The 14,793-nt window shown below is 42.0% G+C and overlaps 1 protein-coding gene across 1 annotated transcript in view; it reads right to left on the bottom strand.

The window, feature by feature from the left end:
- Nucleotides 1–14,793, bottom strand: part of FNBP1 (formin binding protein 1) — a 133,951-nt gene that overhangs the window by 74,028 nt on the left and 45,130 nt on the right. The window contains exons 3-4 of the mRNA XM_081237774.1: nucleotides 2,265–2,321; nucleotides 1,437–1,584 (exon numbers count right to left, since the gene is read on the bottom strand). Coding sequence (XP_081093900.1) covers nucleotides 1,437–1,584; nucleotides 2,265–2,321 — 205 coding nt within the window. The remainder of the gene's footprint in view (nucleotides 1–1,436; nucleotides 1,585–2,264; nucleotides 2,322–14,793) is intronic.

The raw sequence follows: 14,793 nt of genomic DNA, 5'->3' as shown, positions 1-14,793 counted from the left end.
ATAAAAGAAAAGCTCTCCTTTTCTTATAAAAGACCAGTCTCCATGGTCTATAGAGACTGTCACCTAATTGGAGCTCTGGTGCAGGGTTTCTCAGCCCCTATGGACATTCTGGACCAGGTAATTCTTCGTTGTGGAGGCTGTTCTGTGTGTTATAGGATGTTTAGCAGCACCTTTGGGTTCTACCCACTAGATGCCAGTAGTAACCCCCCAGCTATAATGCCCCTAACAATCAAAAATGTCTCCAGACATTGACAAATGTTTGCTGGGGTGGGGAGCAAAATTGTGCCTGCTTGGTAATCACTGCTTTAATGTGAATAGATAAAAACATCAGCTCAGTGTATTAAGTCTTTTTTTAATCCAATGGGTTGATCCTAAGGCATATATCTCTGCCTAACTTCTAAACATACCCAAAGTTCTTTGCTACATATTTACAGTTCAGAAAGAACTAAATCCCTCAGATGTTCCAAACACAGCTGCTCCCTATATTGAATGTTTGTCCCATGCAACTCCTACTTGTCTCTCAAGTCCCTTTAAAGCCTTAACTGTCAATCCCCCCAGGAAGCTTTCCCATGATCCGGAGCATAAGCATGTTAGGTGTTCCCATTCATTGTATGTTCTCACATATGTACTCGTACTTTGTCGAAACTATCACAACTGCAATTAAATAATTATTTTGGTCATTATTATTTAATATCTCCCCTATTTCAGCAAGAACCCTATCAATCTTGTTGTCTCATGTATCTCCAGAGCATTACAAGAATTACTGTGGACTCAAATTTATATAGAAAAGCATATCACTGGCCAACTTTGGTACTTTATTACTAACAAATTATTATGCACCTCACAGGTGATCAAAGTACCATGACACAGACCACCATGGCTTAATGATAAATCTCTTAGGGCAAAATCTTGACTATGAATATATTTTACTTGAGGGTACATTTTTCCCTTTTGTTAACAACAAAAGCTATGAAAAGACTGTAATGATGACAAGAGGAGCAAAAAGGCCCTCTTCATTAGATGACAATGAATGAGCCACGGAACGGAGTGGCTGTAGCTGAGGTCATCTTTCTGGCTCTTTTGAACTCCTTATAACATTTATTTTAACACAGTTTATTCCACACAGCATACATCATATTGTATTGCTTACTCTTGTATATCCGATAGCCGCAAATATATTTAAATTCCTCAGAGGGGTTAGTATTCTGGGATCCACAAATGAGTTTCAGAATGTCCGAGGGACGCTTGAAATCAGATGTAAAGACCTAGAAACACTTTCTACGAACAGGGTCAGGAATGTTTATACGTGTCTCAAAGGTGGCAATTTAAGACCCACCATCTCATATGATTCCACTTATTGATAATTTTAAAACTTGTAGGGATATTCCCATCATCTTTGGTCCATCTCGTAGGAAGAAAAAACAAATTTTAGTTACCGATTTCCTCTCCTGCTTCAATTCCTGGACGTAGCGTGCTAACTCCACGGTGATCTGGGAGGTCATATTCTCGGAGATGACTTCATGCTGTCCAGCATAATCGTTCATCTCATTCAGGGTGGAAAGGAAGGCTTTACATGCTGTATACCTACGGAACAGAACGCACACCACTCCTTTTCAAACAAGGCACATCCTCTCTCATGTTGCTTCCCGCCAGCGAAATAGTAATTAAAATCAGGTTAATTTGCATCCAGCTCCCATAGGGTCTTGACAATTCATTACACATAAGAGGGTTCTCATCAAAATGGCGCAGAATAAATTACAACTGAAACATTTTTCATTTTGTAAAGCCAAATTGCCCTACATAAGGCACTATTTGGCTTTGTTAATAGCCCACATATAACCCAAAATACATATATGTACTATAGGTACTAATATAATGGATATTTAGATCTAAATTATAGATAATACTTTTGGACTTTTCACGTTTAGATGTCTTAATTGCTGTCTGAAACAGACATATTTCTGGGATGAATGAGACACCTGATATTACAAAACCAAATCAAGATGTAGAATGCATAGTCCACACTTCCTGTATTTGCTTAGATTATATTCTAAGCTTTTCCTAATCACCTTAATTGAAACAATCTGGAATAGGAGTAGGTTTTTATTGTCTTTCCCCCAATTTAAAAACTGGCACAGATATGAATGAGGAAGGCAACTTGTTTTTGTAGATATATTATATATACAAAATATATGTAGATTTCCTTTATAATCATCACCAGTGCCACACAGATATTACCACATAACAATCAATGATAAACACACCTGTATTCTTCTTCCTCCTTCGAGTTCTTTTTAGGTTGGTATTTCTTCGAAAGATTCCTAAAACAAAAAGGCAGACATGTCACCTTATACAGAAAGATAACTGAGAAATCAGGAATGAAAGAAGTCAGTGCTTTTGTTTACAAGTTAAAAAAAGAAAAGTCACAAAATGTCCACAGCTGAAATCCATTTGTTTCCTTCCATTTTTCAGGGTGAAAGACTTGCATAGCTTTGACTCTTTTACCTAAAGGTAGAGCAAATAAGAACAGAAATGGTCGCCAACTGGTTGTTTACCTGGATGTTAAGACCTGACATTATTTAACCAGAGAGGGCAGACCATGTGTTTCTATGCAACCATTATTGCTCTAAATCCAAGGCAAGCATATCGACTGAGTCCAGATGTTTAAATGAAAAATCAAAGTGTCAAGGGCAGGTTTTCAAGGCTGTGTGCTGCTCTCCCAAAACCTAATGAAAACTACTTGTGAATAAGTCTTCTTGCAGGAAGTAGAGACAATATCTGGGGAGATGTTTACGCTAAGACATTTAGCAAGGAGAACTTTTAACCTGCCTAGCAGGCTTGCACTGAACACGCTCAGATTAGTCAAAATTGTTCTAATCTCTCCTCCTAATCCCATCTCCAGGTCAAGAATCCAGATACTCCCCTCTACATTCTGCATGCTTCAAGTTACACAAAAACTAAGAGGTAATCTTGAAAAAAGAAAACTCACTAACATCTGTTCCACTGATTGATTTCCTTTGGGTCCTGATTTTGGCTTCTGTAGTTAGAAGAACAGCCATAAGGGGACTTCCCTGGTGGTCCAGTGGTTAAGAATCCATCTTGCAATGCAGGGGACACCAGTTCGAACCCTGGTCGGGGAACTAAGATCCCACATGCCGCAGGGCAACTAAGCCTATGCGCCACAACTAGGGAGAAGCCTGCACGATGCAACGAAAGATCCCACGTGCCATAACTAAGACCTGATGCAGCCAATAAATAAATAAATAAATATTGAAAAAAAAGGAAGAAGAACAGCCATAGATAAAGAAGATGTGGTACATCTATACAATGGAATACTACTCAGCCATTAAAAAGAATGAAATAATGCCATTTGCAGCAATATGGATGGACCTGGAGTAAGGATGGACCTTACTAAGTGAAGTAAGTCAGAAAGAGAAAGACAAATACCATATGATATCATTTATATGTGGAATCTAAAATATGGCACAAATAAACCTATCTATGAAACAGAAGCAGACTCACAGACATAGAGAACAGACTTGTGGTTGCCAAGGGGGAGAGGGCTGGAGGAGGGATGGACTGAGAGTTTGATGCAAACTATTACATATAGAATGGATGGACAACAAGGTCCTACTGTATAGCACAGGGAACTATATTCAATGTCCTGGGATAAACCACAATCGAAAAGAATATGAAAAAGAATGTGTGTGTGTGTGTGTGTGTATATATATATATATATAGAGAGAGAGAGAGAGAGAGAGAGAGAGAGCTGAGTCACTTTGCTGTACAGCAGAAATTAACATCAACTATACTTCAATTAAAAAAAAGAAGTGGGCTTCCCTGGTGGCGCAGTGGTTAGCAGTCCGCCTGCTGATACAGGGGACACGGGTTCGTGACCCCAGTCCGGGAAGATCCCACATGCCACGGAGCGGCTGGGCCCGTGAGCCATGGCCGCTGAGCCTGAGCGTCCGGAGCTTGTGCTCCGCAACGGGAGAGGCCACAACAGTGAGAGGCCTGAGTACCGCAAAAAAAAAAAAAAAAAAAGAACAATAGCCCTACGAGTGAACTAGTGGTCCACAGTGGGTCTCTTCATATGACAGCATCTCAGTATTCACTTCCCTGTTTATTCCATGTTGCTATTCCTCTTTCATAGTAACTACTTTCATTATTTCACATTCTATTTCTTTCATTTCCCCTGAATCTACAGATGTGCCTAGAAAAGTGTGCAGTAATAAATTTACAATTTTGATCATGGTACGTTTTACAGACAAAGCGAAATGTGAGTTCACCTCTAACAGGTGTTACTAGGTGACATGAGAGGCAGAGGACTTTAGTAAAAAGGACGTTGCTCTGGGAATCCAGAGGCCATGTGACTAGATGGTGTAAACTCAGACAAAGCAATGGGCAAGCCTGTGCTTCCAGTTCCTCATCTGTAAGCCCGAGGCAGGTGGGTGAAATGACCTCTATTGTCCCTTAAAGTTTGGAAGTTCCCAGGGAATATATATCACCCAACAGAAATAGTGATTGTTGCAATTTAAAAAGAAGTCATGGGGCTTCCCTGGTGGCACAGTGGTTAAGAGTCCACCTGCCAATGCAGGGGACGTGGGTTCCTGCCCTGGTCCGGGAAGATCCTACATGCCGCGGAGCGGCTAGGCCCGTGAGCCATGGCCGCTGGGCCTGCACATCCGGAGCCTGTGCTCGCAACGGGAGAGGTCACAACAGTGAGAGGCCCGCGTATCAAAAAAAAAAAAAAAAGAAGAAGAAGCCATGGGTATATAACAATTTAAAAATTATAATTAGACAAACTGATGAAAGAAAAATGTACTGACTTGGAGGTTGCTATCACGTGAGCTATGCTTAAACAAACTACATTGTGTTTTCTCTACTGATACTCTGGATACACAGTAAAGATTATCTAATAGATCTAGATTTGAAAGAATGTGAAAAAGCAGTATTTCCTTAAAGCATGTGCCTTAGAGAAAAATTAATGCAAAAGAGAGAAATTTTTGGTTTTAATTTAATTTTTTTAACATCTTTATTGGAGTATAATTGCTTTACAATGGTGTGTTAGTTTCTGCTTTATAACAAAGTGAATCAGCTATACATAGCTGATTCACTTTGTTAAAAGAGATAAATCTTATATACTGAAAGCATGGTAGAATTCTTTGAGTTGCCTACCACATTTAGTCCTTAAAAAGGTAGATTTAATAAAAACAATAGCTCCAACTTACATATACCAGGAATAAAAGGGGAGCCATGGAAAGCAGATGACTAATCAATAGGTTATTTTCCAAATATATTTAAAGCAGCATATATGGGACCTGCAGTATTGAAAAGCCTAGAGGTTACATGTGAGATATTTTTAGTGCATGGTTTTAAATATCGACCATTTCTTCTGCTAACTATAAATTACAAATGGAAAATGTCACTTCTAAATTCACATCTTATATAAAAACTCATTCAAAACTGTTATTTTAGAGGCTGATTTAAATCTACATTTTCTTTTTAGCTTTCAGTCATTAGCAGACGTAAAAATAACTTAAACTTTATATCTAGTTGAAGGAAACATAGCTTGAAGAGATCCAGGTGAAGTCAGTACTTTTTATAGTTCCGTTTTACCAGTCAAATCCTAACCAGGATTAAAGACCTGTTGTGGGTGATCTCCAGTAAAGACGGTCCAGTACTGAAGAATGAGTATCACTTTGACAATGTTAGCATATATAGCATTCAAAATGCTTCTTAAAAGCATCAATGAATAATTCACTCTATAAACACCAGCAGAAAACTAAAAGCTTAAGAGGTCTAGAAGGGATCTTCAGATCTAACGATATTTCTCTCAGGGACCACTACAAAAAAAAGAGCAACTTGCATTTCCATTCTCTGGAGGTGGGCTTTCTTGCCCTATTTGTATGAGGTTATTTTAAAAATAAGCAAGCAAATAAACACCAAAAACACCTTTAAATTTATGGGGTCTTTCTGAGAAGTTTAAATTGTTTTATATACTTGCTCTTCAGATAGGCTAATTAAAAGGTAAAAGGAAAATATATATCTTTTAATAAAGATACTGGATTTAAATTTGGTTGGTCCTAAGAACTGCAGTGAGGCTTCTAAAAAGGAAACACTTGGGCCTCATTCCAGACCCTCTGAAATGGAAGGTCCAAGGCTGGACACAGGAATGTTTTGTGTCTTCTTTTTTTTTTTAATCTGTCTTTTATATTTTAAAAGCTCACCACAGATTGCCAGATAAAGATGGCACAATAAAATCTGATCAGAGAATTGCGCTTTTCCAACAAGAGGCGAAATAAAAGCCAGGAAATTTTCAACAGCAGAAAATAAACCAATGAAGAAAGGCACATAACCTCAGTCTACACACTTTGAGAAGTGGTGACCAGCATGAGGGACAGAAAATTCTGGAACAGTGTAGAACAGATGCTTGACCCCACCCTCACAGTCACAGGGAGGGAAACAAGTCCACAGAATCCTGAAAACCGATTCAGACAGAAGTAAACTGAGGGGTGAGTAAGCGCTCAGGGAACAGTGACAGAAAAGATCTGAGAGGAAGACATGCAGGCTGACCACCCAGATGCCAGGACTTGGCAGGAGCTGGGGCTGGCCACCTGGGTCTCTACTTCCCAGGGCTGCAGGGTGAATGCCTGGGGAAGATCACCACAAAACCTAGCGATTCCCAAGGAATAGGGATGAACGCCTTTGACCTAATGGAGTGAATGCTAAAACAGAACCTCTAACAAAGTTTCAGAACAGACAACAAAACTCAGAGTCTCAAAGACAAGATGTACAAAAACAAGTGCTTTTGAGACCATGCCCCATGGGGTTAATAAAAACTGGTGACTAACAGAAATTCTTGAGCTTGCCTTCCAGTTTATTAAAAACCCCTGCACGTGTAACCTGCCTTCACCGATCAAGCCAATGCTTTAATTGTTGCTACAAAACGCTGAGCTGTCCTCCAAGCATCACACAGCCGAAACAATAAGATGTTTGCCTGGGTTGTTTTCCAGGAACTTAGAGCTAGCTGTGTCTAGCTCAAGCTCAAGCCAGCTAAGACTGGTTGGGACTACCTAAAACAGGGCCTGCACAGGTGTCTGGTAAATGCCATTTTGACACCAGAGGGCCAAAAACCCCACCCTCAGATCATGCTAAGCGCCTCCATTTTTGAACATGCATCCCACGAAGAAGCAAGTAACTCAGATACGCCTGCACAGAACACTAATTACCACACCTTTTCCCTACCTGCAATCCCCTTTCCCCATGCCTAAGACCACCCTGCTTCTTTATCCCATAAATATCCCAAGTCTCTCGCCTTCAGGGAGATGGATCTGAGACTTGTTCTCCTATCTCCTCGCTTGCCTGCCTTGTGAGTAAACCCTTTCCCACCTGCAAACCTCGGCATCTCAGTGTTTAGCTTGCTGCATGTTGGCAAATGAACCTGGTTTGGTAACACTTTCCTCTACCCTTACCCTATAAGGGAGCTCAGAGGGAAAGACCAATGGCACGGAAGCACAGCAGTGATCATTCACATTCTATCATATCAAACAGGGGCACTGGTGTTGCTTGTGTCAGTAACAAAAACATGCTTAGGCATCAGCCTAAGACGTTTACATGTTTTATCTCATTAAGTCCCCTCAAGAGGCTTATAAGGTGGGAATTATCATCATTATTATTATTCACATATTACAGATGAAAAAGACAAAGCACAGAGAGTAATTTGTCCCAAATCATATTACTATTAAGTGGAAGAACATCCCAGGCATTGGGACTCTAGAGTCTGTTACTTGTAACCACTTCACTAAACTGCCTGTATTAAATATAAGCAAGGTGAAGGGATGTAGTATGTAATACAGAAGAAAAGGAAGGGACTTCCCGGGTGGCGCAGTGCTTAAGAATCCGCCTGTCAATGCAGGGGACACAGGTTCGATCCCTGGTCCGAGAAGATCCCACATGCTGCGGAGCAACAAAACCTGTGCGCCACAACTACTGAAGCCCGTGCGCCTAGAGCCCATGCTCAGCAATGAGAAACCCACACACCGCAACAAGGAGTAGCCCCCACTCACTGCAACTAGAGAAAGCCCGCTTGCAGCAACGAAGACCCAATGCAGCCAAAGATTTTAAAAAATAAAAATAAAAAAGAAGAAGAAAAGGAAGGAAGAAAATGATAGAGAAAAACCCAATCTGGAAGAAAACATACAAGGAAATGAAGCAAATCCTAACTCCTCCAGAATATTTTACACTATGAATAAATTTAATAAAAACACAAAGCCAATAAAGCAAGAATCCCCAGCCTACAGGATAAAACAGAATGGGATGAAACTGGGAGGCTGCAAAGCTAAGGAAATGAACTAGGAACTAAAACACACCACTCCAGAGCTAATAAATAAATTAGGCTGGATATCAAATTTAAGAGAGGAAAGTTTTAAGACAATCATAACGTGGAAAGCAACTCTCATAATCATAAAAAGAAAAAAGATATGAAGAACAAGATGCTGTAACGTAAGGAAAATGGATCTCTGAAGCATATGACCCAATAAGTAGAATAGAAAAAAATTCAGATATAATTGAAGAAAGTTCCCCTGAAATAAATTATTGACTTTTCATATGAAAGGGAAATTGACAAAGAGTGATCAACCACAAGACATTGCTTGGTAAAGTTATCAAACTGCTCAGTGGAACAAAAAATTCTTCACATACAGAGTCAAAAAAGCAAGTCACCTACAAAGAATAAAAATTTGGCTGGCCCCAGACTTTTCAACGAGAAGACAATGCAGCAACAAAGTTTGGAGAGAAAAGTATGACCAGAGAATAATCAAGTCAAATTGTTGTTAAGTGCAGTCTACCCTCCACATCTGTGGGGTCTACATCCACAGAGTCAACCAACTGTGGATCAAAAATATTGGGGGGAAAATTCCAGAAAGTTCCAAAAAGCAACACGTGAATTTACTTCATGATGGCAACTGTTTACACAGCATTTACATTGTATTAGGTATTATAAGTAATCAAGAGATGATTTAAAGTATACAGAAGGATGTGTGCAGATTATACACAAATACTATGCCATGTTATATAAGGGACTTGAGCATCTTCAGATTTTGGTATCCGAGGCGGGCGGGGGCAGGGGGTGGTGTTCCTGGAACCAATCCCCCACGGATTCTGAGGGATGACTGTATAGTGGCATTCTCAAACAAGAAAGAACTGGAGGATTATGCCACAGGCTCCTATAGGGGGAAAATAACCCTATTTTTCTTGAGGCCAACGAACAAGTAGAGAGGCTGTGGTAGAAGGAATGGTGATGAGCATAAATCTATAATTAAGACAAATTAACTGTGAGACCCATGTTACAGACTAAATTATATAACTCAATGAGGAGAGGAAGTAAAACAGGTAAATACCATTTTCTTTTTTTTTTTTTTTTTTTTTTTTTTCTTTTTGCGGTATGCGGGCCTCTCACTGTCGTGGCCTCTCCCGTTGCGGAGCACAGGCTCCGGACGCGCAGGCCCAGTGGCCATGGCTCACGGGCCCAGCCGCTCCGCGGCATATGGGATCCTCCCAGACCGGGGCACGAACCCGTATCCCCTGCATCCGCAGGCGGACTCTCAACCACTGCGCCACCAGGGAGGCCCAATACCATTTTCTTTATCTTTCCTGGCAGTGTGAGTCAATTGAGCCTGTTTAAAATTACAACATGAGTTAAAACAAAAACAAAAACAAATAACAGGAATGACACCCTACACATTTTTCATATAATCTTTTTGCTAAACCTTATAAGAATTTGTTTAATATTTCAAATTCACTAAATCCTGCAGTTTCACTTTAATAAAATCTTTTTAATTGTTCAAGTAAATTTAAATTTCATACCTTGCATATACAATATGCAACATATTTTATAAAATGACTTTTACACAGTTACCTTTTATTTACAGTGAGATCCAATTAAAAAAAAAATTGACCAGGACAAGAATGGTTCATCGAGAAATAAGTACAAACGGCTCAAATGTATAAAAACATACTCAACCTCATTCATGCTAAGAGAAACACAAATTACCTTTCAGACTTAGCAATTTTTACTTAACAAATCGGCAAAGATAAAAAAGATGGGTAACAAGAAGCATTGAGGGTCAAGGCGAGTAGCACCGCCACGCACTCTGAAATGGTGATAAGGGTCACAGCTTCCGAGAGGGGCAACTTGGCAAATTCTACCAGAACCAAAGTGCTGCTTTTAGGAACTTATTCTCTAAATATGCTTGCCCAAGTGTATCATTCAAGGTTATCCAGTGCAACTTTGTTCAGAGTTGCAAACAATTGGAAACAACATATCCACCAATTCAATGCATCACTGTATAGCTGTAAAAAATAAAAATGAACTCTCGGAATAATTTCCAGGATGCAGAAAGGCAAGGGCACACTGAACTGCTGGGGAAGCAAGGAAGAAAACACACTTCCTTGCCTGTGTATCCATAATATCTCTCTGGAAGGATACGTAAGAGACAGATAACATTTATTGTCCCTGGGAACAGGGGTAAGAGAAGGGACACACCACTGTAAACCATTTTGTAACTTTAGAAGTTTTAATCATATGAATTCATTACCTGGTCATAACAAATAATTTAGTTTGTTTTGTTTTTGTTTGTTTGTTTGTTTTGGCTGCATTGGGTCTTCGTTGCTGAGGGCAGGCTTTCTGTAGTTGCCTGCTTCTTAACCACTGTGCCACAAGGGAAGTCCTGTTTGTTTATTTTTAAAGAAACAGTTGCTAAGGGGCAATCAGTAGTTGGTTCTCTTATATAGGTCATGTAAGATGTTTTAAGATTATATTAAGGGGACTTCCCTGGTGGCGCAGTGGTTAAGAAGCCACCTGCCAATGTAGGGGACATGGGTTCAAGCCCTGGTCCGGGAAGATCCCACATGCCACGGAGCAACTAAGCCCGTGAGCCACAACTACTGAAGCCCGCGAGCCTAGAGCCCATGCTCCACAACAAGAGAAGCCACCACAATGAGAAGCCCGTGCACGGCAATGAAGAGTAGCTCCCACTCGCCACAACTAGAGAAAGCCCGCGCGCAGCAACGAAGACCAAATGCAGCCATAAATAAAAAATAAAAATTTTTTAAAAGATTATATTAAGAATTTGGGACTTTCCTGGTGGTCCAGTGGTAAAGAATCCGCCTTCCAATGCAGGGGACATGGGTTCAATCCCCGGTCAGGGAACTAAGATCCCACAGGCCACGGGGCAACTAAGCTCCTGTGCCACAACTACTGAGCTCATGCACCTCAACTAGAGCCCGTGAGCCCAAACTACGGAGCCCACATGCTCTAGAACCTGCGCATCACAACTACAGATTACACGCGCCCTGGAGCCTGAGCGCCACAACTAGAGAAGAGAAAACCCACACGTCACAACTAGAGAGAAGCCCACACAGCACAATGAAAGATCCCACATGCCTCAACGAAGATCCTGCGTGCTGCAACTAAGACCCGATGCAGCCAAAAATAAATAATAAATAAATCTTAAAAAAAAAAAAAGATTATATTAAGAATTTGACCCTATGCTGCCTTGAATGGATAATAACTATAGCAGGGGTCAGCAAACTTATATATAAGCACATATATATGTATATGCTTATATATAAAAGCAAATTTATAAAGGGCCAGACAGTAAATATTTTAGACTTGCAACCCCATAGTCATGGGGCTGCAAAAGCAGCCATGGACAATACATAAATGAATGGATGCACCTGTATTCCAATAAAACTGTTTACAAAACCAGGCAGCGATGGGTTTGGCCATGGCCATGGCCAGTAGTTTGTTAACCACTGACCTACAGAAATCAAAGCCCTAATTATCATCTTCCATGTCTAAAATAAGTTAAAGTTTTTTTTCCCCTAATGCGGAAAAGAAATTATTTAACGACAGACAACTCCCCAAAGAGACCATGATGGTTTTTCAACATCACATTGATGTTTTAAGCAAGTCTTTGTTGAATGCGCTCCAGTCACACTGGTCTTTCCATTCCTTGAACAGGTCCCCACCTCAGGACCTTTGCACTCACTGATTCCTTGGCCTGGAAGAACTGTTCTCAGATCTTTGCATGCCTGCTTTCTCCTTGTCTGTCAGTTCTCAAGCAATGGATTTCCCTGGCCAGTCAGGCTGAGTAAGCCTTGCCCCGCCTCATGTTCTAATGCATCACTGGTTTTACTTATTCAGGGTGATAAATGCTATCTTTAAGTGATTTACTGCCTTGCTTATTTGCATGTAGTCTTTTTTCCATAGTGAGAAGGTGAGTCCCTCAGGCTCAGGCACTTCCTGTGTCTCATTCACTAGAGTCCCCCCCGCCCCCAACTCTGTTGACACATTATTAGTTGTTCTGTTTGTTTTTAAACCTTCATCAGCTCCCATAGGCCTGTGCAAACGCATAATTCTCCTTGAAGCAGTGCTGACCAAATATTGTAGACCTGTTCCCTGTTGATTCACTCTTTCTACAGCTATTTACTAAGCACCTATTTTATGCACTGTTCCATACTACAGGGATTCATTAGTGAACACAGCGCAAAGAGCCCTGCCCTTGAGAGGCTTATATTCTAGCAGGGAGGGAGCAGAAGTCAATGAACAACACAATATATAAGAAGATTACATAATGTTAGAAAGTTATCAGTGCTTTGGAAAAACCGAAAAGTCCAGCAGGGAGCAAAGACTTGGAGGAGGTGAGGGAGTCAGCCACATGGATCCTGGGGGATGAACCTCTAGGCGACATCTATATGAAAGGCCAATGCAGCATCCCTGGGGTGACAGCATGCCTGGCACGTACAAGACACAGCAAGGAGGCCAATTCTGTTAGAGCAGAGAAAAGAAGGGGGAGAGAGAGAGAGATAATGTCCGAGAGGTGGAGAGACCCATTCATGTAGGGCTTTGTAGGACATCCACTGTAAGGATATTCGATTTACTTCGAGGGAGATGGGGAGACGTTGGTGTTTTGAACGAGGGGTACTGTGATCTGGCTGTCTTGTGGAAAAGACGGACAGTAGGAAATAAGGGAGGAATAAGAAACCAGTTAGAAGACTCATAGTAAGCCAGGTAAGAGGTGATGGGGACTTGGACCACAATGCCAGCAGTGGAGGTGCTGAGAAGGGCAGGGATCCTGGATCAATCTGGAAAGCAGAGGCACCAGGACTTCCCGATGGCGGCGGGGGAGTGTGGGAGAAAGACAAAAGCCAAAGATGACTCTGGAGTTTTTGACCCAAGCAAGGAAGGATGCAGCTGCCCTCGAGCCGAGCCGGGGAGTTGGGGGGAGCCGGGCTGCGGAGACGCAGATTTTGTTGGGATTTTTTTGTTTGTTTTTTGGCTGCGTTGGGTCTTCGTTGCTGCACGTGGGCTTTCTCTAGCTGCGGCGAGTGGGGGCTACTCTTCGTTGCCGTGCACGGGCTTCTCATTGCGGTGGCTTCTCTTGTTGTGGAGCAACAGGCTCCACAGGCGCGCAGGCTTCAGTAATTGTAGCACGCAGGCTCAGTAGTTGTGGCGCACAGGCTCAATTGCTCCATGGCATGTGGGATCTTCCTGGACCAGGGCTCAAACCCATGTCCCCTGCATTGGCAGGTGGTCTCACAACCACTGCGCCACCAGGGAAGCACCAGAAATGGAGATTCTGAGTAACCTGTTTCTGGAGTTCAGGACAGAGGTCAAGCTTGGAGACATATCTGTTGCCGTAGAGATCGTACTTAAAGCCATCACCAGGAGAGTATAAATAGAGAAGGGAAGATGACGGAGGACTGGGTGCCGGGGCACATCGGGGTGTAGTGGCAGAAGGAGAGGAGGAACCGCGAAGGGGGTTGAGCAGAGCTTCTGAAGAGCTTCTGGTGAGACAGGAAGGAAGCCAAGAGACTGGGGTTTCCGAGGCCAAGCGAGCAAAGTGTTTTGAGGAGGGAGCATCCACCCCTTCAAAGATGCTGAGGGGTCAAGGGAGGTGAGGACTGAGGACAGGCGACTGGGTGGGACAGGATGAAGGTCACTGGTGCCCCGAGGAGCTGTTCTGGTGCAAAGGTGCAGGTGAGCTTAATAGGGGGAGGAGGGGAACTGGAGAGACATTGTTGGGGAGGTTTGCTGCAAAGGAAGGCAAAGGAATGGTGGCAGCTCGTGGGGGAAGTGAGCTCAAGAGAAGTTTTGTTTTCTTGTTTGTTTTTTAATGATGGGAGACAGTGGTACATTTTTGTGACCATGGGAATAATCCAGCAGAAAGTAAAGCCTTGATAACATAGGAGACATAGGAAAACTCGTGGGAACAGAGCTCTGGAGTCGGAGAGATGGGGGAAGATCTAGTGTGCAAGAGGAGGGCTTGGATTCAGCCAGGAGCATCAGAGGGAGGGGGCATCCAGGTGTGGGAACAGATGCTGACAGATGGGTTACAGGGCCTGAGAGTCTGAGGGTGTTTTCCTCTATCTGCTTCAATTTTCTCAGTGAAGTAGGAAGCAAGTGGTGAGGATGGGAAGGGAGGTGTTGGGGTTTGTGGAAAGAGAAGCTATGGAAGACGCAGGCAAGTGGGAAGGCAAATCAACAAAGGGCAGAGAGTATGATTACTCATCAGCATCAAGGGCCCTACCCAGATCTCAGTCCAAAGGATTAGAAAACACCTCCAAAGGATTAGTAATTGTAGAAAACACCTCTAAAGGATTAGTAACTGTAGAAAACAACTCCAAAGGATCAGTAATTGTAGAAAACACCTCCAAAGGATTAGTAATTGTCTTAAATTGTCTTCAGTTACTCATAATCTTTTTTTTATCAACTTCTCCCAATAAGCA

The sequence above is a fragment of the Mesoplodon bidens genome, assembly GCF_964165515.1.
Source record: "Mesoplodon bidens genome assembly, chromosome: 6".
Classification (NCBI taxonomy): domain Eukaryota; kingdom Metazoa; phylum Chordata; class Mammalia; order Artiodactyla; family Ziphiidae; genus Mesoplodon; species Mesoplodon bidens.
The sequence above is the reverse complement of the archived record's forward strand: the minus strand, read 5'-3'. Positions and strand labels throughout refer to the sequence as shown.